This window comes from Crinia signifera, chromosome 9 (genome assembly GCF_055691185.1).
Source record: "Crinia signifera chromosome 9, ASM5569118v1, whole genome shotgun sequence".
Taxonomy (NCBI): domain Eukaryota; kingdom Metazoa; phylum Chordata; class Amphibia; order Anura; family Myobatrachidae; genus Crinia; species Crinia signifera.
The window spans coordinates 49768604-49794590 of NC_139225.1; the positions used below are offsets into that span (position 1 = coordinate 49768604).

At 43.9% G+C, this 25987-nt stretch overlaps 1 protein-coding gene across 14 annotated transcripts in view; it reads right to left on the reverse strand.

Moving 5' to 3' along the window:
• FRMPD3 (FERM and PDZ domain containing 3) overlaps positions 1-25987 on the reverse strand; it is a 527068-nt gene that overhangs the window by 69638 nt on the left and 431443 nt on the right. For all 14 annotated transcript variants that reach the window (XM_083159058.1, XM_083159052.1, XM_083159061.1 and 11 more), the window contains one exon: positions 19435-19614. In XM_083159058.1, the coding sequence (XP_083015184.1) occupies positions 19435-19614 (180 nt within the window). The remainder of the gene's footprint in view (positions 1-19434; positions 19615-25987) is intronic.

Below are 25987 nucleotides of genomic sequence, written 5' to 3' on the forward strand. Positions count from 1 at the left end.
TTGATTGATATATATATATATATATATATATATATATATATATATTTTTTTTTAATTCTATTGTAATTTTTGTGTAAGAGAATAGGTTGCACCTTCCTCGGAACGATACGTCACTATCGGTGATTGAATCATAACTTAGTTAATAACGTGTAATGAAGCATCTGGTAACTAAGGAGTCTGGGTAATGTAGTCAACCCAGCAGTATAACGATGCCGATAGAGACATACGTTATGGCAAACACAAACGGTGGCATGACACATGTCACAATGGTCCTATGGAACTGCCCCCTGACTTGAGCACCGGACGTAATACAAATATAAATAAGAATATAAATGACTATGTGAATATGAATGCTACATAATATATTTGACGAAGGATAAAGCGATACGTCACTTCCGGTCATGTGACCGCTGTCTAGTATGTTATGTGATATAGAGGGAAACTATTCAATGATGCACTCCCGACTTTCATATGAAACGGCTGGGAATACCTAATGATTGTGTTTGAATTGGACGATCTACCACCCTAACTTTGAGGCGCTGAGCAGCATGTACAGTATGGTACTCTATTATGACACATTACGGTCTTCCCCAGAAATAAGTGGATGTGGAGATCTGAGATTTTTAGCCACACTTGCAACACAACACAGAAAGTGGTGATTGGTCGAATTCAAACACGTGACTATAATATGTAATAATGATACCAGGATCATACACTCTGACCTCGGAAGTGATTCCTGGGGTCAAAGTGCAGTTATACAATAAAACACAGTTTTTCTTAATTTATGCTGTACATTTATTGAGTTTAAACTATATATAATTAGGTAAACGTCTGTCTCCACTAGGTTTTTACCTGCTTATTTGTCTGACCACTGGACCCCCAACCATCGGAAGTCCTCGGCCCAATACCTGTACATTCAGATACAAACTGCCGTGAGGTAGCAGTTAGGCTCCAACATCAAAGCCACTCCCTCAATCGGCACACAGGACTAACATCGCCGTTAATTTGGACTCCATTGGATCAGGGACATTCACACTGTGGACAGTGCAGGCTCAACCCCCACCCCAATTGCGGATCTTCCCAACACGTGAGATCTGGTTACCAAATATCAAGTTTACATTGATTCAATTGTTACATGAGCTGATCATTTTTTATTTCATGTTTTATCTCTTATATATTTGGCTACATGTGTCAATCATCCTGGGAGTGGGTCTATAACGCTGGGCAGGGTCACACATGAAACCCCACCCAGCCTTATACACGCACACCACACATAATACACACACACGCACACACATGTAGCCTAATATATAAGAGATAATACACACATAGTGGCCCCTGCCTGCCTGCACTACACCCCCCGCAATACCACACACCTATAATACTCACAGACACATGTAGCTTAGCCAGCGTGGATGGGGGCGGAAGGGTCCGGAGTGCAGTGAATAAATTAAGTCTGCGCAGCTGCAGATCTGTGGTGCTGGCATAGCAGCCTCTGGCAGCCAGGGGGAGCAGCTCTGCCTCTGCCTCCTCTCAGGCTGACCTCGAGTCGCAGACAGTGTCACATGGTCACAGCCTGAGAGGAGAGAAGCACAATGGAGCTGTGACTCAGCAGAGCTGCCTCCTCCTTTATTGTAAAGCGCTGGGCTGGCTGAAGCTCCTCTCAGGCATTTCCAATCTGCCGCGGGCCGGATGAAGCAAGACTGTCCTGTGAGTGTCAGACGCCACAGGTATGTCACATGTGGGAGGGGGTTGCCAGCAAGTCAGGGGGAGGAGGGGGTCTCCCCTGGCCTGCCCTGCACAAGGCAGCATTAACCCGCTCACCCCCCCCCCCTGCACAACCCACTGTCCTGCACACCCACCCCTGGCCTTCACACCCACCCCGGCCTGCACCTCCCCCCCCCCCCGGCCTGCACACTGCAGGAAGGTCACCGGGCAGACACACACAGCTGCACTCAATACTCACTGACACACTTCCCAGGTCACTGGGCAAACAGACAGGTGTACTTATTACTCAATGACACACTTCCCAGGTCACCCGCAAGGTACACAGGTGGACACAGTTCCCAGGCATACTCATTGACACTTCACAGATCAAGAGTTGGAAAAGACAGAAAGAATGCCTTTTGCTGGTGCACCTAAGAAAAAATTGAGACTCATAATACATAACGTTTATTGGGTTTGTATTAAAAAAAATTTGCGAAATAAAACCACACATACAACAATAACAACATTTATTAAAAAGGGGAGGATGTTCCCCTGACTCAGTGTGACCCCCGATCACCTCTACCCTCTGTATATGAGTGTTTTTGATACGGTATGCAACCAAATGAGAGTGAATGCTCTCTATTGAAGAAGACTTGTGGTACTACATCATATGCGAATCATGTGATGCCTCTCAAATCTGTACTTGATACATTAAGGGCTAAATCGTATGCCTCAAATTGTATCGTTCAGAGAGACGGGCTTTCCGGACCGGGTTGGAGCATGCATCAAACCCGGGCAATCCCGTTATGGTGCAGCCGTCAGCCCCTGGAGCCGCTATTGTCTCTTGTCACTGAGCGCTGGTGAACTATGTGTGAGGTGTGCAAGCATGCACTTGCCTCGTTCACCCAGCTAGCTCAGATTACGCTAAGTCTGGCGCCAGACTCGCGTCTTGGTCACGGAGTGAACCGGTAACCGAGGTTGCGCAGCGGTACAGATCAAAATTATGGCAGTGGAAGGGTTAACAGACTCTCTCCAACAGCTGCAACACTTCTTTGACCTCCGACAGACCTCGGTCGTCTGCGCCACCCGGCATGCAGAGCACCGCAATGGGGATGCACCACTCCTGACCGTTCACTGTTCGGCAGGGGCGGATCCAGGAGAAAATGACAGGGGGGGCACCATGACAGGGGGGATGGGAGTGAGCGGTGTTAGTAGTGCCAGTGTGCATTCTCAGAGAGTGAAGCGACATTTTAAGTCCATAGGCCCACTGTGGAGTGAAAAGTGAAGGATGCAGTGGATGCCGTTTTTTTAAAAAAGGGGGGCGTGGTCATTCCAAAGGGGGCATGTCCTTGAGTGTAGTGTACCACACCATATACCACTTTTACACATTATGCAACAAAATTGTGGACCCTATTATACTTGCCGCTTACACATGATGCCAAAAAGAATGAGACAAAATTTCCATAATGCCACATGGATTAAGCCAAAATTCAGATAACGCCACATGGATTAAGCCATAGTATAGATAATGATGTATAAATAGGGACATTGCGCGCCGTCGGCGAGCCAAAAATGTACACAGTAATGCCCATTACACATAATGTCACACACCGTAATACCAATTAAATATAATGTCACACACTGTAATGGCCATTACACATAATGCCAACAAAGTAATGCCCATAAAACACAATGCCATACGTTGTGATGCCCATTAAACATAATGCCAATACCAAAATGCCCATTAAACATAATAATGCCTATTACATATTATACCATTTAATTGCTGCTTACCTACATACTTATTGTCAGAGGAATATCACTTGTTGCCAGGGGTTACATGCTTCTTGCCAGGGGTTTTATTCTTGTTGCCATGCCATGGGATTGATATATTTTTTTTGCCAGGGGGGAGCCAGGGTGCATGCTTGTGAAGGGTTTCATTTAAATAGCGCGTTAGCGCTACCCAAATCCACACTTCCGGGTAGCGCTGGCCGCACTCTTCTGTTCTGACAAACACTAGAGGTATAGCAGTACCTCTAGTGTCTGTCTCCTATAAGGCGGCGGCAGTGGTGTAGCTAGGTGCCACGGTGCCCGGAGCAAGGGCATGTTTCGCGCCCCCCCCCTCCCTCTCAATTTGTAGTAGGTGAGGCTCCTGCTCAGTTAAAAGTGGGCATGGACCAACATTATACCACACACCGTAATGCCCATTGCACATTTTAGTGAACTTTGTAATTCCAATTACACATAAGCCCACACATGATGTCCATTACATACTATATAACACACCGCAATGCCCATGACATACTATATAACACCGTAATCCCCATAACATATTATATAACACACTGTAATGCCCATTACATACTATATAACACACCGTAATGCCCATTACATACTATATAACACACCGTAATGCCCATTACATACTATATAACACACCGTAATGCCCATTACATACTATATAACACACCGTAATGCCCGTCACATACAATATAACACACAGCAATTCCCATAACATACTATATAACACATAGTACTGCCCATTACATACTATATAACACACCGTAATGCCCATTACATACTATATAACACCATAATGCCCATTACATACTATATAAAACACTGTAATGCCCGTCACATACTATATAACACACCGCAATGCCCATGACATACTATATAACACACCGTAATGTCCATTACATACTAGATAACACACCGTAATGTCCATCACATACTATATAACATACCGTAATGCCCATTACATACTATATAACAACATAATGCCCATTACATACTATATAAAACACCGTAATGCCCGTCACATACTATATAACACACCGCAATGCCCATGACATACTATATAACACACCGTAATGTCCATTACATACTATATAACACACCGTAATGTCCATCACATACTATATAACATACCGTAATGCCCATTACATACTATATAACACACCGTGATGCCCATTACATACTATATAACACACCGTAATGCCCATTACATACTATATAACACATGGTAATGCCCATTACATACTATATAACACACCATGATGCCCATTACATACTATATAACACACAGTAATGCCCATTACATACTATATAACACACCGCAATGCCCATTACATACTATATAACACTCCGCAATGCCCATGACATACTATATAACACACCGTAATGCCCATTACATACTATGTAACACACCGTAATGCCCATTACATACTATATAACACACCATAATGCCCATTACATACTATATATCACACCATAATGCCCATTACACATTTGACACATAAGTGCCACTTACCTTCATGCTCGATGCCAAGGGGCTTCATGCTCGATGCCATGGGGCTTCATGCTCGACTGAATCTGCTTGGTTGCAGCAGGGTGGGAGGGTGCTTGCAGCAGGGTGGGTGCAGTAGGGTGGGAGGGTTGTGTGTGCACCCCCCCTGCCTGTGCTGATAGCCAGCCAGCCATCCCCCCGCCCCGCTCCGCTCGCCCGCGTCTCCCCGCTCGCCCGCTCCACCGCTGTGCCCGCTCCATAGTGTTCCCTGGTCGGGAGAGAAATGTGCTCCTATCCTATGTAAAATTCATATCTCCCGCTGGAACCCTAGCCAATAGGCGCTCGCGGTCCAGCAGCTGCCAGTTGATTGGCTGCTGGACCGCAAGCGCCCATTGGCTAACGGTCCAGCAGGAGAAGTGAATTTTATACAGTAGCACATCTCTCTCCCGGCCGGGCACAGCGGGGGAGCGGGCAGCAGAAAAAAAACGTCTGAAATGACAGGGGGGGCACGTGCCCGGGTGCCCCTCCCCCTCAATCCGCCAGTGCTGTTCAGTCATCAGGTCCACAACTTCTCTTCCGCTCATCAGAATCGCCGGATTCCAGGATCTTTGGCTGCTGGGTCCTTTCTGGTGTCCTTCCAGCCAGGTTTGTCCTCTTTCCTCTGCACAGATCCAGGTTTTTCCTCTACCAATGATCCAGTTGGACAAGGTCCAGCAGGCATTTTGCTGGCAGTTCATTTTCAGTGCAGCTCCTCTGCAGGCATGTTAACACTCCTCAACATTACCATGGATATACAAAACCCTGAGAGGAGGCAGGAACTTGCCAGCTCCTGGTGGAACTATGTTGGCAGCGACAATAGTGAGCTCACTTCCAGTATCCACCAGTGCCCAGATCACCCGGTCTTTCAACTGTACTAGCATCCGGAACAGGGTGGACTGCTTGAGATACACCCACATTTCCCATTGGCAGAGATGCTTTTCTCGCGCTGCAATCTATCGGTTCTCCCAATATTTGGCAGTCCTGCTGTACCTGATCTTGTCCCATTCAAAGCACACCATGCAAGGTGGTGCCTTTGGCTTAACCACCAGTACCTGAGTTCTGGGCTTTTGTACTGGCATGACCTGGCTTTACTAAATTTCCCCAGGGTCAGGTGCCACTCAATCACCACTGTCAGCTCCTCAAGTGTCTGGGGGTCAGTCTGACTGAGCAATCTAACACCCACATAGCGTAGTCCAGTGTGACCATCTCCACAATTCACACTGCATAGTTTTTATTAGGCTGCAACCAGGCTTTGGCCAGCTGGGCTAGCTTGGCCAGCTGAATCATTGGAGGCTCATAGCCTTCCAGCCACGTCATGGAATTCTTGGGCTTTGCTGGGGCCCGTCACTCCATTCCTGTCACGTATAGCTTTCTTAAGATCAGGGTAGGAACATGACTTAGCTGTTAAACAGGGAGCCAGCCTGTTAGACCATTCCTCCACAGGCCATCTCAAATACGTGGTCGTGCAATCAAACATGCAAAGGAATGCCTCAATGTCATCAGCTGGAGTGAGCTTTTGTAACCACTCCTGCTCATGCCCACCTTTTCTGAACTCTTTTAACTACTTGTGCAGCATCTGAATTTCAGCTTGTTGTCCCTCATATATCATCTTGACCTGGGCTTGTTGTTTATCAGCCAGATGCTACTGTCTGGCAGTCATCTTATGCTACCTCATGTATCATCTGGACCTGAGCTTGCTGCCAAGCTACCAGTTCAGTAAACTTTTATCAGTAATTCCTCCATATTACCCTGCATTTCCCATTTATGGGTAAATATAGGATGCTTACTATAATGCAAACAGCAAAACTGCAAACAGTCTTTTAATGATGCGATGGCCCTGTAAGGCTGGCTGCCTCTCACACCACAAGTGAAACCTTTTCTGTCTTCCTAGCTGGCTGCACAATTTGTAACCAGAAAGAAACACTTGCCAGCTTTAAACACAGATACTGTAGCTCTCTTACCCATGATTATCTGCTTTATGTAGTTTCTAGCTGTGCCAAATGTGACAAGGAATCAATCACATCCACTGGATCGAGATGAAGTCTTGTTCTTTATTTTTGGAGCAGGTCACAGCATACCAGGTACACAGCATAGGCAAGTATAGTTACAGCAAGCAGCATACAGGTAATCACAGCAAAGTTCAAACTCTTCAGAATGCTGCATTGGTCCCTTCTCCAAGTCCCAGTATGCGGCCCAGGATTGCTGGGACTCATAGTTCCAATAGGTTTATCTTTATTTAACACAAACATACAGTAAGCCCAGTAACCACAGCCCATGGGCAGCAGGGACAGCCCCAGGCTTCAGCCTGAGGAGGTAAATTCTGGAGGGGGGAGAGCTTTATTGTGGGATCCTTGGCCAGGCTGACCAGTCAGGGGGTAAATGCTTTGGTCAGGGGGACTTGTATAAAAAGACTCCCTACCGTCATTACCCTGCTGGCTGGTTGGGCCCGGTGCTGGTTCTTGAAATACGGGGGACCCCTGCTCATTTTGCCCCGTATTTTGGAAACCAGGACCAGATCTTTGAGCCCGGGCTGGTTAGGGTCGTGGGGGGGGGGGGACCCCATGCCATTCTTTTTATTTTTATTTATTTATTCTATTTAGTTTACACTGCAGCCGGGATGGATCTGAATCATCCGTGCAGGTAATTAGCGGCTGTGTACAGATGGAGCCCCTCTCAGTCAGCTGCAGCTCTAGCCAGAATGTCCCCTCTGGCTCGTGCTGGCTGAGAGGGACTCCATTAGACTGGGACGCGCGAGCATCTCACACGCATGCGTGTCCCAGTCACTTGACTGCTGGGCGGCGGAGCCCTGCCCGTCTCCGCTTCAACATTTCTATTTCATTAAGTCGGCATAAACAGAGCAATACATTTTCTTACCTTATACACAAATAAATAACAATTATGATCAAAGTGCCATGTGCGTTCTTTCTGGACTTCCACTGACTTCATCATCTGGGGACCACTCTAGCAGATTTATGTCAGAGGTCAGTTAAAATTTTACTCAATGGAAACCATACTAAACTTCAAAAAATCAACCCAAACATTCTATAAAACATCAATGATGGAACCTAACATGTAGCAACCATTCATTTAACAAAAGTAACAGTCATAAATAGCACTTAAGAGATAAACTCTGATTTAAGCCATGTAGAAAAACTTTTTGGAAAGAAAAGGCCTATCTGCATTTTTGTTCAATTTAAATATGTCAATAGTCACTAATAAGTCCCTAATTATTTTGCCCTGCTCATAAAGAAAGTTAAGATCAAACATGTACTTGCCTGCACTAGCAAATATGTAGTATATTTTCCAATATGCCCTTATAGGCATCTCAGATAGTGGATCCCACCCCCGAAAACTTTTGCATACTGTAGCCAATATACTACAATGTTAATGCCACATGAAGATGGTATTGCTTTTGGGACCAAACTCTTGAATGCTTTGCAATCTGAGGAGTGGAAAATTTGCCTATTAAGCAGCCCCATTAGAAACTTTCACCTTCAAAAAGGTATTACATAGTTACCACCAGCCCCGCATCATCGGAATCAAAAGTAGAAATAGACCATGTAGCTCAGTCTATTTCTACTATCTTGGAACGAGGGCCATGCCGCTCAATGCAGCATGGGCCCCACTCTCCCACAGAGCCATCCCTCCCTCCCTACCAGCAGATGCTGGCACGCAAAGTCTGAATCAGCCCCATGTATACACAGTGTGCACACACAGTACCACCAGGGTAATTATTTAGAATGGCACCACAATCGGTCAGGCATTGTTTATCTGGCAGTTCTGTGGGGCGTTGTGTTTATGGCATTACTGTGGTTATTGGGGGCATTGTGTAACTGGCACTGCTGATGGCATGTGTATATATGGCACAGCGTCTATTCAGATAGCCTGGGGGCATGGACAGCAGCTCTGAGAGCACTGGCCATGCCCCCATATCAGACAAAATGGTGGACGTGGACTCGCAGGTGTGCCACAATGGTAATTCTTGCCCCCTAATTTTGGTAGCGTGCCTTCGGCACGCACAGATGTCCCTTCTTCTCTGTCTCCTGTGTTGGGAGGTATGTATAAAGCATATTGGACATTGCAGTGTGTGGCATATTGTGTCTGGGGTATTGTGGTATGTGTCATAATGTGTCAGGGGCATTACAATGTGTGGCATAGTGTGTAAAGGGCATTATTTGGTTATTATGCTAATTTATTTTTATTTTTATTTTAGTAGCTCGGTTTATTTTGTCATGAGTAGGTCATGCCCCAAAAAAGGTTGGAGACCACTGATATAAACGCTCACCTTAGATAAGTATTTGCAGCTTTGTGTAATCTGCTCTGTGAACTATCAAATATGCGAGTGGCAGTAGTGAGGACAGGGACAGATCATAAAAATAAGTGCCTGGCAGATAAGTTTCCTCACAGGTGCATTGGCCTAATTGGGGTATTCCCTGTATGGCAGAGGTGGCCAAACGGTCGATCGTGATCTACCGGTCAATCCCAGACCTTCCGCCAGTAGATCGTGATAATTTTTTAAGTTTAAAGTCCCCGTTAATGCATATTTTCTGCTGAAGCCTCTCAGGGCTTTAGCGTTCCCAGTAGTGCACTGTGCGGGTGCACGGGTGACGTCACCGCGCACCCGTGCACCGGCAGAGGACTGAGAACGCTCTGATTCAGGAAGCAAAGGCGGGAACTGTAAGTGGCGACAGAGTGGCTTCAGTGTGGAGCGGCTGAGCAGGCAGAGTGGAAAAAGCGGCTGCAGTGTGAAGTGGGAAGAGCAGCTGGAGTGTGGAGCGGCAGAGCAGTGTGGCAGAGCTGCTGAAGTGAGCCAGCATCTCTTCAAAAAAAGTGAGAAAGCGTTTTGTTTTTTTCTAAGGTGCCTTTTTTTGCATTTATGGTGGCATGAGATAGGGTGGGGTGTTCGGGGAGAAGGGGGGAACAGGAACTCTTGATCATTGTTTTATGGTGCCATATTTTTATAAAGGGTGACTCTGCTGTTAGTTTGGGGGGTTTGCAGCAGTCCTGAGGGTGCACTGTCCCATGGAATGAGGTTTTACAAAGCACCAGAAGGTTAGGTAGCAGGTGTTATTGGTGGGAATAATTTGTCTCGTATCAGTCCAGGGGTGCCCGCATGTGTGCAGTATAATTCCATGGGTGTCCACAAGTGTGCCCTATAATTCCATTGGTGCCCCCATGTGTCTCCTATCAGTCCATGGGTGCCATAATGTGTCCCTGTATAATTCCATGCGTGCCCGCATGTGTGCCGTATAATTTCTGGCTTATTCCATGTGTCAGAATGTGAATTTTGGATCATTCCCTGTGTCCTAATGTGAATTTTGGCTCAAAACCTGTGTCCTAATATGAATTTTGGCTCAAAACACTTTCATGTGTCTATGAAGAGGGCTCTACAATTGTAGCAAAAATATTGACACTGTTTAAATACAATGTATAGGCTCTGTCTTTGAAAAGCCGGTATGATACTCGTCTAGATAGTAAGTCACACTGTATGTGCAGACTCTAGTTTGTAAATCTGCAGGGTGGTTTATACACTTCAGTCACAGTTCTGCTACAGTGTATATCAGTCTGGATGATAGACAGTCCTGCAATTGCGGGACAACGCCCTAGATCACAGGTCTTCAACCAATGGCCCTCCAGATGTTGTGGAACTACATGTCCCAGCATGCCCTGACAGTTTTGGCATGCTCTTATAGGAAAAAATGTAGCAATGCATGTTGGAACATGTAGTTTCACAACATCTGGAGGGCCACAGGTTGAAGACCCATGCCCTAGATTATATATCACCCTGTGTGGACAGACTCAATAATTTGTAAGTCTGCAGGATTCTGTTACAATGTATATCGAGTCTGGGTGACAGACAATCTTATAATTGGCCCACAAATCTGTTAGAGGCTGAGCGGTGCTATTACAATGTAAATCAAGTCTGAGTGACAGACAATCTTGCAATTGCGGGATAATACCCTAGATTGTAGGTCACGCTGTGTGGACAGACTCAATAGTTTATCTACAAGACAGTTTGTTGTATACTTCGATCACAGTGCTGTTACAATGTGTATCAAATCTGAGTGACGAACAATCCTATGGGCCCTACACACATAGCGATGTGTGTAGGGCGACCTATCTATGCTAGGTCGGGCTGTGCTGCGCCGCTATCGCATAGCACACGGAGCTGACAGCCCACACACAGAGCGAGCTGTCAGCTCTGTGTGCTAAGCGAGTAGACAGCGCCAGTGTTCTCCGGTGGGAGAACCCTGCCGATGCCGAGATTGATGGACACTGTCCATCAATCTCGGCCAGCGATAAAGACGCGCGGGGACGGGCATTGCTGCCGATATAGTCCCCACACACACACCGAGGTGAGGGCATTTTCTAAGCGACTTTTCCAAACGTAGCAAAATCGCTTAGAAAATGCCTTAATATCGGCATGTGTGTAGGCCGTATAATAGAAACATCACGATCTACCCTTCTGCAACTGCAGCCTGGGTAAGTCTAACCTTACTCAGGTTAGTAGAAAGTCATGACATCAGAATAGCACAGTGCCATGCCACAAGAATAACACTCTTCCATGCCATAAGCAAAGCACAGTACATTAGTATAGCACAGTGCCATGCCACAAGAATAGCACCGTTCCATACCTCCCAACATGACCCTTAGAATTAGGGGATAATACCCTAGATTGTAAGTCACACTATGTGGGCAGACTCAGTGTGTATCCAATCTGAGTGACAGACAATCTTAGATCTCAGTCACTGTAGTGTATAACAAACTATCCTGCAGATTCACAAACTACTGAGTCTGCCGACACAGAGTGACTTAAAATCTAGGGTATTATCCCGCAATTATAAGATTTTCTGTCACCCAGACTCGATATACATTGATATAGCACCGCTCAGCCTCTAACAGATTTGTGGGCCAATTATAAGATTGTCTGTCACCCAGACTCAATATACAGTGTAACAGAATCCTGCAGATTTACAAATTATTGAGTCTGTCCACACAGTGTTTTATAATCTAGGGCATTGTCCCGCAATTGCAGGACTGTCTATCATCCAGACTGATATACAGTGTAGCAGAACTGTGACTGAAGTGTATAAACCACCCTGCAGATTTACAAACTACAGAGTCTGCCCATACAGTGTGACTTACTATCTAGAGTATCATACCGCAATTATAAGACAGTCTGTCACCCAGATTTGATACATACTGTAATAGCACTGTGACTGAAGTGTATAATAAATTATCCTGCAGAGTTACCAACTTTTGAGTCTGTCCACACAGTGTGACTTATGATCTAGGGTATTATCCCACAATTCTAAGATTGTCTGTCACTTAGATTGGATACACACTGAATCTGCCCACATAGTGTGACTTACAATCTAGGGTATTATCCCATAATTCTAAGATTGTTCGTCACTCAGATTTGATACACATTGTAACAGCACTGTGATCAAAGTATACAACAAACTGTCTTGTAGATAAATTTATTGAGTGTGACCTACAATCTAGGGTATTATCCCGCAATTGCAAGATTGTCTGTCACCCAGACTTGATATACATTGTAATAGCACCGCTCAGCCTCTAACAGATTTAAAGGGGAATAATACGAAGTGGGGTCCACTAAGTGAGGATTATTATCCTTTTTATTATATGTTATGTGTTAGTATGTGTGTTTTTATTTCGCAACTATTTTAGAAATATTAAAATAAAAATCATAATTTTATGAGTCTTTTTTATTCAGGTGCACCAGCCCAAGACACTCTTTCCTGTCTTTAAACCTTGTCTTTGTGTTCATATTTTAATTATTGACACTAATAAAAGTTACATTTTATATAATACTGTTTTCTCACATGTGTGTTAGGGTAATATACCTAGGTTTTTTCTTCTGAGTGCCCCTAAAAAGTCTTTGTTTTCTACTTGTAAATATATGTGTTTTCTGACTTTGGGAGCACCACCAACCACGAAAAAATTATTTCAGGGTGATGAAATCATTTAAAGTTATCACAGATAAAATGCATATGTGAAGTTGGTTATGTCTTTATCAAAACTGCAAAATTACTGAGGTCTCAGAACGATTGGGGTAGGAATCCTGTGCGGAACAAAAAAGGTGTTTTCTGTTTGTTTATCTCTGGGATCAGCAAGGTTAAATTTTCAAAATTTTTATTATAAATATTAATATTTTTATCTTAACTAAACTTTGTGTGTATATATATATATATATATATATATATATATATATATATATTCTAGAAACCTTAAATTAAGTGAGCGAGTTGAACGCCCCACATATTGGACACCGCAAGAACAAGAAATCAAATAAATAACATAGGTGGATGTACAATTAATGGAATTTTTGATGGTGTGTGACAAATCTATAGCCGGAGAAGAAAATGGGTACTCTCATTAATAAATTGACAAGTGATACATTTGGGTCTCTGACATCTAAAGCATCCTTTCTTATTGGGCCCATCTCTAACTGCTTCAGAAGTTGGTACAAAATGGCTTGGTGCAAGGGAGTTCTTAAGGGTGGTATTATTCTTGAACACCACCTTCAGATGTTCTTCCAAGGACTCGCTCAAAAACTTGTCACTTTTTAGTATTCTATAATTCTTGTTTATGATGTTTTTCAGTTGCCTTGAATGAGTGTTATATTTGGACACAAAGATAGGTGTATAATTCTCTACAAAGTCTTGATTATTCTTGTTAGTGTTAACGGTTAACAAAGAGTGTTGGGTGGTCTTAAGAGCATTTTTCTTTGCTTCAGTGATAAGCTGTTCAGGAAAACCTAAATCCCTAAAGGCAGTTGTAAGTTCATCTATCTGTCTAACGAAATCAAGTTCATCCGAACAGTTTCGTCGGATCCTCATGTATTGGCTCTTGGGTATATTATTAACCTCAAAAAATTATGACAATCCACATCCTTCTTATAAATTGATGTATGTATGCTTCCTTCTCTGGCCGAGAGAGAGCGACATCCAGAAACAAAATCTCTGTGGTGTGTACATTGCTAGTGAATTTCATTCAATAAATAAATCGTATTGTTACAATTTATCATCCAATTGTGTGGCTTTCTCTAAGATTTATGCACAGGGGTGAACCTCTGTTCATATTTATCTATTTTAGTTATATATGTTTTATATAGCTATCTCCAGTTAGCTAACTGGGAGCAGCCACCATTAATATTAATATTAATACTATTAATATTAATTATATCCAATCAATCTAATAAGGAAAATTGGTTGAATTAGACTGTTATTTGCTCCCGATTGTGCCTTTGTGCATAAATTTGTATATAAAGGGGCATGGAGACTAGGAACACAAATGTAATTCTGCCACTGTACAAAGGATTGGTTAGACCACATAGAATATGGAGTACAATTCTGGGCATCGTACTATAAAAAGGACATCATAGAACTGGAACAAATCCAAAGAAGAGCAACAAAGCTAATAAATGGAATGGAGAATTTAAGCTATGAAGACAGATTGAACAATTTGGGATTGTTTACGCTAGAGAAGGGACATGCTTAACATTGGTGAGACCACACTTGGAATATTGTGTTCAATTATGGGCACCGCACCTTACAGAGGACACAGGCGAATTGGAACAGGTACAGGAAAGGGTGACTAAGCTAGTAAAAGGTCTTGAATCACTAGAATACATTGAAAGGTTAACCAAGCTGAATATGTTTTCACTGGAGAAATGGAGGTTGAGAGGTGATAGGATTAGTATGTTCAAATACAGGATTGGGAATCATATGGAACTGGGAGATGATTTGTTCACTAACAGGCCTATACTTAGGACACACGGGCATGTACTGAGGCTCGAGGAATAGAAATTCTGTACTGAATTAAGAAGAGGATTCTTAATAATTATCTTTTGCAGCCAAACTATGGAACTCTCTTCCTGGTGATGTGGTGTAGGCAAAAACAATATATACGTTTAAAATAAGGTTGGACAAACATCTATTGGTTAAAAACATCCAGGGGTATAAGCAATAATCATAATCTGTCTTTAAATATATCTGATCTATTAGCTTCATCCCTTGTTATACATAGTGTATTCTTACTCGCTAACACCAAGGTGAAACTAGATGGATGTGAGTCTTTATTGAGCCTGAAATAATATATAACATTTGGGGCAGATGTATTAAGCCTTAACAAAAGATAAATGCGAGGGTGATAAAGAGAAATAAACGTCCAGCCAATCAACTACCTACTGACTTTTTTCAAATACAGCCTGTAACATGGCAGTTAGCAGGTGATTGGCTGGACGTTTATCTCTCTCTATCACCCTTGCATTTATATCTTGTTAAGCCGTAATACATCTGCCCCTATGTAACTATGTTTACCCGGAGCAAGAGTTAAGGTTGCACAGTACCACCACCTAGCTCCGGTTACATTATTATAGGATCCCCTTTTCTTTGGATCCCACTGTTTGTTCTTTATTTTTATTGCTATACTGTATGCTGCTGATCACTCTCAAGATCCATGTATTAGGCATGTGGAACATGTCCTAGATCGAAGTGTTTGTCTTGTCACCCCTTTCTTGTCTATGCATGTCCACTTCCACTTTCTTCCCTCTTGTTTCCATGTTCACAGTTTAATACCTTAGTATGCAGATACCTCCGGATTCTCCAGGCACCCTGAGCTCATCCTGACCGACACCTACAGTATGACTTAGTTGAAAGTAGGATCCTTCAATGTAGGAGGACTTCACTCACTGGCGAAATGCCGTAAGGTATTGCTATATCTTCAGAGGCAGTCCCTAGATATTGTATCTCTTCATGAGACCCAAATTTTAAAACTTCAGATGCTAAAATGGAAAGTCCTAGCATCCTCCCCCTGTAATAGCAAGGATAGAGGTGTAGAAATCCTTGCATCCTAATCCCTCCCAGTGGAAGTAACTCACACATTAGCAGACCCAGAAGGCAGGTACCTCCACATCACAGCTCAAATAGCAAATACTACATATATCTGCTCTGTATACACTCCAAATGCCTACAGTGAAACATTATTTTTCACCAAACTTATTAAAATTCTCACCCCATTTGTCAACAACTACATGATTATCTGTGGAGACTTTAATTTAGCATCACACCCAACGGTACTTGTGGAGTATCACGGCTCCCACGATGGCCATCGCATATGAAAAAAATCGCATTGCATCGCATGCGATCATATCGCATGCGCTTTGATCGCATGCAATTTTTAACAGAAAAGCATCCAAATGCATTTAAATTAGTATGAAACATGTTCAATGGCCCCCAAATGGCATTTTTGAGGCTGTACTATCCACATCGGCATGGAGTTGAGAATAGAAAGTGTGGCGAACGAACACGGATACCTTCACAGGTATACGCGTCCCCTCGCAGGCTTCACAGGTGTCCGCGTCCCCTCACGGGGCTCGCTACGCTCGCCACACTTCGGGCTCGGTGGCTCGCTGCGCTCGCCACACTTTCTATTCTCAACTCCACGCCGACGTGGATAGTGGGGGTATGAAAAGGTCGTAGGACGCGTACCGCCGCCCCTCGCGGGCGCGCTGCGCTAGCCACGCTTCGGGTTCGCGTTGATAGCGGGGGTGGTACAGCCTCAAAAATGCCAAAATGCCATTGAACATGTTTCATACTAATTTCAATGCATTTGGATGCTTTTCTGTTAAAAATCGCATGCGATGCGATTTCTTCAAAAAACAGCAAAAATCGCATGCCATCGCATGCCACTATATATGGCATGCGATGGCATGCGATGGGAGCCGTGATAATCCACAAGTACCCACCCAACTTTAGAAAGATCTTCCTCTCCCAAAACTACTAGACACACACCCAGAGTGGGCATACCACTCCTGCTAAAATCCCTCAATCAAACACTCTCCCGCATAGACTATATCTTTGTATCTACTTCTATATTTCCACAGATCAAAGAATAACAAACATACCCCATATTCCTTTCAGATCACGCGTTGTTTCAATGTATCCTGATAACCTCCAAAGTCATGTCTAATTACAAATCCTGGAGAGTCCCTTCTCACCTATGCTCCTTCAAACAGTTTAAATCTCACCTCACAGAGGCCTGGAACGAGTAAAAGATACAGATAAAGAGATAAAAGAGATAAAAGGTACCTGGCTTCTAACCCAGCCATGTAGTGGATGGCAGCTAAGTCCTTCCTCCATGGCTCCATTATGTCCTACAAGAAATGTTCCAAAAAACAATTCTCGGGAATATTTATCCCTTTTAACTGACTCATATACTGCATACATCACAAACCCTACGATTACGAACAAAGCAGCCTATTACCAAGCTAAAACTCTTCTAGATGGTTCTCTACAAGGCACGACCGACAAATTACAGTTTATCTCTAATTATCGTTTGCTTACATTTGGAAATAAAACAGAGAAATAACTCTCTACCATACTCAACTCCTCCGGATCCCCTTACACCCCTTAACCCAGGCCGATGGAAGACTTCCAACTTCCAAATCTCGAATACTGTAACTCAAGTTATGTCCAACTTTTATGCCTCAATATATGCTTCTCCCAGCCCTGCTACCCCTAATCCCACAACACCTTCTTCCACTCCCCCCTCCCAATCCTCAAGAGAGATTTGGGCTAATTTATCTTTTCCTCAACTTCCAGAAGAATAGCATGCTCACTACATACTTCCATCGAACTAGAGGAAGTCCTCAAAGTGATTAAGTCTCTGAAACCAGCCAAGGCCTCTGGTCCTGATGGATTTGCAGGAGACTTTTACCACATGTATCGAGACAGAATAGCCCCTATTTTGGTTTCTTTCTTTAACTCCATTTTTGTAAATGGCACACTCCCACCATATTTCAATTCTGCTGTGATAAAGGTCCTCCCCAAACCGGGTAAGGATCTATCCAAACCTGGATCCTATAGGCCAATATCCCTACTCTGACAAAAAATCCTCACAGACCGCATTAACCCTGCACTGACATGCATAATCCACCAGGACCAGATTGGCTTAATTAAAGGCAGGCACTCAGTATGGAATGATAGGAAAATTTTGGCTGCCACGCAATCTGTGCATAACCCATAAAAGAGCCAACATGAACAATTTATTACTGGCTATAGATCCGGAAAAAGCCTTCGACCTAGTGCTTTGACCTCATATGTTCCAAACTATGCTTAAATTCTGTATCCCCCAGACCTACATTAATTATATAGTCATCTATACTACCCATCACCCCATCATCCCAATTCGCATGTAATGGCTTCCTCTCCCCTCCTTTCCCCATCTAGAGAGGCACCCGGTAAGGATGCCATCTCTCTCCCCTCTTATCCATAGCCCTTGAACCCCTAGCAATCGCACTCAGAACTAACCCAGAGTATACAGGCATAAGAGTCAGCATCATCTCAATTAGCTTCATTCACGGATTAAATGATTCTGTGTGTTTCCAATCTGTTAACATCTATCCCTGTCATCATGGAGGTTATAAACTCCTTCAGCACCTTCTGCGGCTACAAAGTAAACATCAGCAAAACTGAAATCCTCCCCATCATTTTATCAATACCATATTTTGTACTGGATTGACAATAGATCCCTTAGCTTGTCTTTGCTTAAACGTCTCCAACTGGCCTCTCCCCCCATCATTTCAAACAACTCCTCGTCATTAAGCCATATTGATTCATACTATCATCCTCAACCCCCTCCTTTAGAGAACTCAAAGATAAATTACTACAACTAATGCTGTTTGATAAACAAACTGTTTTATTAGGTAACCACCTCACACCTCTTAAGTTTTTAAAGAAATGGGAAGCCCTCATCGACTCCTTAGACCAGCATCAAAAATAAAAGATCCTACCCACACTCCCTGCAGATTCCTCCTTTTTATAGCAAAAAGACCCCCAACATTTGACATAGGATCTTATCAGGGCAATATCACTTGAATACAACCACAAGGTCTTGCCTGAAGGGTTCGCTGGACGATGACTGCCTTTGAGGATAACCTTTACCTCCTCTTGGAAATCACCTGCCCTGGTCTGGAAAAGGTCTCACTCCCAGTCAGCCAATTAGTTTTCGGAACAATGTACTTACCGGGTTAAGTTCCACTTGTCTTACTCTTTCCCATTCATGTCTGTGTATATAGTCCAATATATAGAAAGTCCCTCCCCCCCAAGTTTGTGTATTGATTTTTTTATCCTTATTACCGCTCAGTACTGTTTGGGAAGAAGGTGATAGATCTGTTACAAAATGGTTTATTCACTATAATCGACTTTTATTATCTAGTCTGTATACGGCAAGATTCCTGTGACAGACAATTGCATTGTAACTTTGTTTATATACAGTATCTTAACCCACATTTTTGTTCACACTTTATGTGTTCCTTACTATGTGAAAATCTCAATAAAAAAAATTGAAACTAAAATACATATTTTTCATACCTTAGTGTCAGTGACACTTGTCTCCACACGCGCCACTCCTTGGGATTCTCTGAACAACTGGACCTTTGTCACTTGGCTGAACTCAAATAAGACTGTTGTAAGATTGGTCTTCAAATCAATTACATGGCTGATTCCATGCCGGGGACCAACAAGTAGTGTAGTTGCTAGAGTTTTCTCATCCTAAAGTAAACATGGACACATAAATAATATAAATGATTGACTTCTTTCTGTTTGTCGAGCAACTTTACATAACACTATTTGGGGCCTGATTCAGACTGGTGGTGATAATCTGCAGGGGGGGGTACCCAGTACAGCGCAAGGCCCATCCTGCTTGCTAGGTCCCTCCCCAAAATGTGTCTGCAAAATTTTGTGGGCACATCGCTAAAGTGCAAACACTTCGCTACACAGCAAAGCTTTTACACATTACCGATGCTTCCTGGCGACACAGGCAAGACATGTTTAGGGTCGCAGCCACTGTAGGCCCTCCCCCAGAGCAGCCTGCCCCCCCCAACATTCTGCTGCTGTCCCAGTTACTAACCCCCATCAGAACTTAAACTACGATTGCAAGCAATCGTAGTTTAAGTTTTTTCAAGCGCGCATGTGCAGATTTGTGAAAATCGTTGAATAGTGACCCGATCTGAATCAGGCCATTAGTGGAATCCATCCATTTTTTTAGAGATAAGTCCAAAAATATAATAAACAGAAAGCTGCAGTATTACGTTTAAATCAGCAATTCAAATTATCACAGAGTAGTGCATCCTTATCCACATTGCGCCACTGATAAATACCCCTTAGTTGCATTACACCACACATTAGTGCCGCTTATACATGTTATGCCATATAGTAGAGCCCCTTATTCACAATATGCCACACAGTAATAATGCCCTTTATAGCACATTATCCCACAAAACATTACCCCTTATAAGGGACAAACGCAGGATTTGTAATATTTGAGGCCTCCTAGATGCCAAGATCTAAAAACATTTGTAAATTGATTAGGTGGGAAACTGGGGTTGCCCCACAAAGGAAGAAAGATAGATGTACATCTGGGAGCGTGCATAGCGAACTAACTAGTCTCCATGCTGTGCAGGTGGTGTTAAGAAGGACATTGCTTCTCATTGCGTCTAGAAGAGTCTGGGGGGGGTCCAATGTAATAATGAGACTAAATTGATGTCAGAAACAAAACTCTGTTCCTCAGAAAAGTTAACAAAAGTGTCAGTGTCTGATATCCAATATATCGCAATGCGATAATTGGCTGCTATAGCATATGTTCTAAGGCAAGGCAAGTTACGGCCCCCCAATTCTTTTTTTTTGTATAATCAGTTTTTATTGAATATTGTAAGAAAAAACAGGGGATGCAAACATTGAAACATTGAATTATGCAAAAAGTCTGCTCATCTCGGCACAGCGAGGCTTACAGTTGTCAACAGTAAACAATCGCGTAACTGCTCTTAATAAGGTCCTCAAAGGTCTATGAAATTGTTTAAATGCAATAATTTGAGACACAGAAAGAATAGGTCGATGTGGGTATTTGCATTAGTGCAGACAGATTGGGGAACATGAGGTTAAGAGGGGGGGGGGGTATCGGGAGAGAGGGGAAGAAGAGAGAGGGGGATAAAGAGGGGGGGAGGGGAGGGTCTGACCTTTCCCGAGTATAGAGTGACAAAGGCAAATTGAGGCTAATATAGTCCGAAACTGGATCCAGCTGACTTACCTACTAATAGAATCTTTGTATTCCTGTGAAGATTTATAATCCAGCCAGGGAAGCCATATGGCTGCAAAGTCTGAGTGTTTGTCCACTGATGATAGTAAAACGTCTTCCATGGACATGTAATGGTAAATTTTGGTGAACCAGGATTTGCGTGTGGGAGGGATTGTGGATTTCCATAGGACTGGTATGGCTGCTCTTGCAGCGTTACCAAGGTGTCTGAGCAGAAGTTTTGTAGGAGGAAAGCAGGGTGGGGGATAGGTTCAGCAGCTAGTAGGCAGGAGCTGCGGGAAGGGAGATATGGATTATTTTTTGTGAGGTCTCAATAACATCGGTCCAAAAGCGGGTAATTAGCGGGCATTCCCACCATATGTGTAGGAGAGTTCCAGTGGCCTTTCCGCACCTCCAACAATTTGCCGAGATGCTCGGGTTCATGGCATGTAAGATAGATGGGTGTCAGTACCAACGCATAATTATTTTGTATTGGGTTTCCCTTGTTTGGATGCAAACAGAACTGGCGTGGGCTTTTAGGAAGATGGATTCCCATTCTTTGTTAGAAATGGTTAGGCCTAGATCTCGTTCTTAGGCTCGGGTGTATGTTGTGGATGTATCGTTACTTGAGTTTTGAAGGAGTTTGTATAACATTGAGATCGTGTGGGTGGGGTCGCATGTAGCTCCGCAGAGTCTTTAGAAGAAGGTCAGTTCTCGGAAGGACAGTGTGGCTCTAGAGCTTGTTTGCAGGAAGTGTCGAACCTGAAGGAACTTCCAGAAATCTCTAGAAGGGACTTCCCATTTTGCCTGTATATCTGAAAACGAACACATACCTGAGCCAACCATCACCTGACCTACTCTAAAAAGTCCCTCTAATGCCCATTGGGAGAAATCGGGAATGTTCAACCCCGGTTGGAAGTCTGGGTTGTACAGGAAAGAAGTCAATAGACCAAATACGGAAGAGATGATAGGGTTGCCTCATAGAAATTTCCAGACAGCTAGGGTAGGGGGGATAGTCGGGTGGGAAGGTGGCGGTTTAGGGAGCTTAGGAAGCCAGGGAAATATTTCAGGATATTGATGGACACAGACTCCCTCTAATTCCACCCATTGTTTGTTGCTTCGACTTCTATTCCAGTCTAGTACCCTGTTTAGATATATAGTGTAACGATCAGATCAGGTGATCGATCAAATTAACGTATGCCTCCTGTTATGATTATCTGTTCGATCAATGTATGTCTGATATTGTTGTAAACTTATGTCTCCTGTGAGTATTGGAATCAGGACATGTCTTTTATTATGTGGGTAAACTGTAGGTGACCCTGGTTTGAGTTTGAGGCCTGTATTCCCTCTGTTTGACATCTGTGGACTCCTCTGGAGTTAGGATGTAAGATAAGATCTGAGACCCCTCATAAACCATGGTCCAGAAGAGGAGGTTAGAAATTGTCCCCGTCCTTCAGATCTCTTATCAGTGAAGCCTGTCTGCTATGCATCTCACTGGATAAGGAAGGAGGATCAATCACTTTGAAAACAGCAGACTGTAGAAGATACATTGCCAGGGACCTTCCACATTCCTTCAGCATGGAAAGAGTCAAATCCAAAGGGTGGGAGGGATGAGGGAGTTTGTAAGGTATAACTAAGCTACTTCTCTCTATGGTCAGTGTCACTACCTGGGGGTGTAGCAAACAGGCTGTAAGCGACCAGAGATTTCTTGTGGAGAACCCCCCCATGTCAGGATTGGTACTTAAGTGTAAAATACGGTTCTGTAATTTTTCCCTTTTATTTTATTTCTGAAATTGCATTTAATCTTGTGTGTACTTTTAAAATCATTGTAATATCTTGTAACTATTTTCTAAAGCTCTGTAGTATTTCTAGGAATAAATAATACATATTCTCAGTCCTGGTTCTGTGTTCTTAAGACTCATTAGCCTCAGAAGAGAATGCTCCAGCGTGTTACCATTTGTATATTATATTGTGCGGTCAGGTGCGAGCCAAGCCGCCCCTTGCGCAGTTTCAAGCGCTAAAATCAGGTTTTGGCTGGTGGTAGTGTACCTCAAGTAAAGGACCCAAGAGTCCAAAGTGAACCCCAGTCACGGCCGGAGCTGCTCAGACTGACGTATCGGAGCAGGCGACCGGTGGGTCTGTGACATACAGATGGGGTAGGTCCCATCTTGGCAGGGGATGGCGCTGGCGTCGCCAGCCGCCATCCCCCGCCAGCGCCATGGCGATGGTGAGAAGGGGACGCGCGCGCACGAGATGCACGCGCGTCCCCTTCCGGCGGCGCTTCCATCCATTCCCCCGGGTCCCCGCCGGCTTGCCGGCTGTAACCCGGGGTCCCCGCCGCCTGCCCGCATCCCCCCCTAACCCTGTCCGTCTCCCTGAGGCGGAGACGGACAGGGTTTCCGTTGCGCTGGCGACGGAGACTGAGACGCACGCGCGTCTCAGTGTATTCGCTGGTGCTGCTGCTGGCGGGTCGCCAGCGCAGACGTTCTGGCGATCCGCCAGCCAGGATGGAACCTGCCCCATCTGTATAGCATGATAGCAATTTTTTATATCTGGTAGCTGAAATCCCTCTTTTTGGGTACTTCTCGTCAGGACTTCTCGTTTAATTCTGGGTTTTTTACGAGACCATATAAATTGTTGGGTCAGGGTTCGGATAGATTTAAACCATGTTTAAAATAAAGAGAGTGTGATGTCTATGGTCCTACTAGGAGGGGAAGTCAGCCACAGAAGTCATATTTAAGGCTGTCAATGAACTGATTTCAATTTGCAGGGGAGGAGAGGTGCCCCCTTGGGAGCAGGAGCCCGGCGGCGGATGACGCCATTGCCTCCCAGAGTTACTCCTCTGCTATATCACTTACATGGATCTCATTCAGGGTTCTTGCAGATCCTAATATCACCTGAGGCCAATAAGTGGTCTGCATTTATCATCCCAATAGGGCTGTTTGAGTTCCTGGTCATGCTCTTTGGGATGAAAAATGCCCCTGCATCCTTCCATTGCCTGGTCAATGACTTACTGGAAAGCTTATCTGCCTATGGCACTTTTAGAAGGGGATGTGGCATTGCTATGTGATTTAAGGGGGATGCACCTTGCTCTGGTCACTGAATCAAGCACAGGCTTCTTCAATGCAGGACGCCGGTAGCCAATTAAAATGCTGCACCAGCTTTTGAGCCAATCAGAGCTCATGTACTGTTAGCCTATTAGAAAGGATGCCAGTACACAAGCTCTGATCGGCTCACCAGCCAGTGATGGCCGTGGACGTCCTGCATTGAAGAAGCCTGTGCTTCAGGCCCTGTGGTGTTCAGCAGGAGGGGATGAGGGAGCAGAAGTCAGGCAGTAAGTGAAGGGAGGGGGAGATGAGGGGGTGGGTGAAATCAGTCCCCGGCCCCAAAATTCCTAGTGGAAGCCCTACTCCCAGCAATAGATGCTGCTGAGTGCTCATTTTCGAAGGGATAAGCATGATGCTACAAGTGAGTCTCCAGTCTGTGGAATCTCTAAAGTAAATCTTCACAGTAAGCATATTTAGGCTTCCTGACTTCCTATTATTAGAGGTCACTGTGCATATTATACCTGTATGTCTTGTTTATTTACCTGTTTTTCATAAGGGGAACCTGAGAAGTAGCCGGATGTAAAGTGCTCAACTCAGAAGTCCAGAGCCCCCTGAGTTGTGAAAGAACGAAGGAAGCTATCTCTATACCAGGGCTGGGCAACTGTGGCCCTCCAGATGTTGAGGAACTACACATCCCAGGATACTTTGCATTAGTTTTGCTATGTGGCCATGCTGAAACTGATGCAAGGCTTGCTGGGATGTGTAGTTCCTCAACATCTGGAGGGCCGCAATTGCCCAGCCCTGCTCTATACCCTCAACAAAACATGGAGTATGCATTCAACAAACAACCCTTTTTTCATTGGAAGCCCGATGAACTCCAGAACAAATCACCAAATCGCTTTGCTTACCATACTTTTTGTTTTTCTGACACTACAACTAGGACCAAAACTTTTGACATTTTTACTGCATGCGTTTACTCTTTCTGTTCTATTACGTGCTATCAGTTTTAATTTTTAATTTTTCTGTATCAATCCTAATTTCATCTTTATTGTTTTTTTTTCTCCATCCCTCTTCTATTTATTTTTGACATACTGTATGTATTATTTTCTGTTTTATATTATCCACCATATATATCCTTGCATCTTGTATTGAGACTACACCAAATTATACTGTAAGGTTGAATATGCAATAAACCATTTATTATAGAAGACACACATCACCTTAGTATTATTTTGGTAGACACCTAAATAATCTACAGTATATGCATACAGAGAGGGCATACACAGGACACAAGGGATCACCAGTGTAGGAGGAACACCATAAACATGAATGGTGTAATGGTTAGCATTACTGTCTAACAGCACTGAGGTCATGGGTTTAATTCCCACCATGTCACCAACTGTGTGGAAATTGTATATTCTCATCGTACTTGCATGTGTTTACCCCGGTACTCCTCCAATAATCCAAATATATACCAGTTTCCTCCCATAATCCAAAAATATACTGGCAGGTTAATTGGCTCCCAACAAAAAAAAATAACCCTAGAATGATCACTGCTCCCACCCCTCCCAAGACCTCCAGGTGTTCAGGTAATAGGCCCACACCAGGCCAAGGTCACTCCAACCAGCCCCTATTAGGCAGGCCCACAGGGACGTGCAGTCAGGGGAGGCAGGGGAGGCAGTGCTTCCCCTGTAATTTTGCTTTAAAATAATACAAAGAATATACCTATGACACATATTCCGTGTCATAAGTATTTTCTTTATATTATTTTACTAGTTTGAACTATTTAACCTAGTTTGGGAGGCAC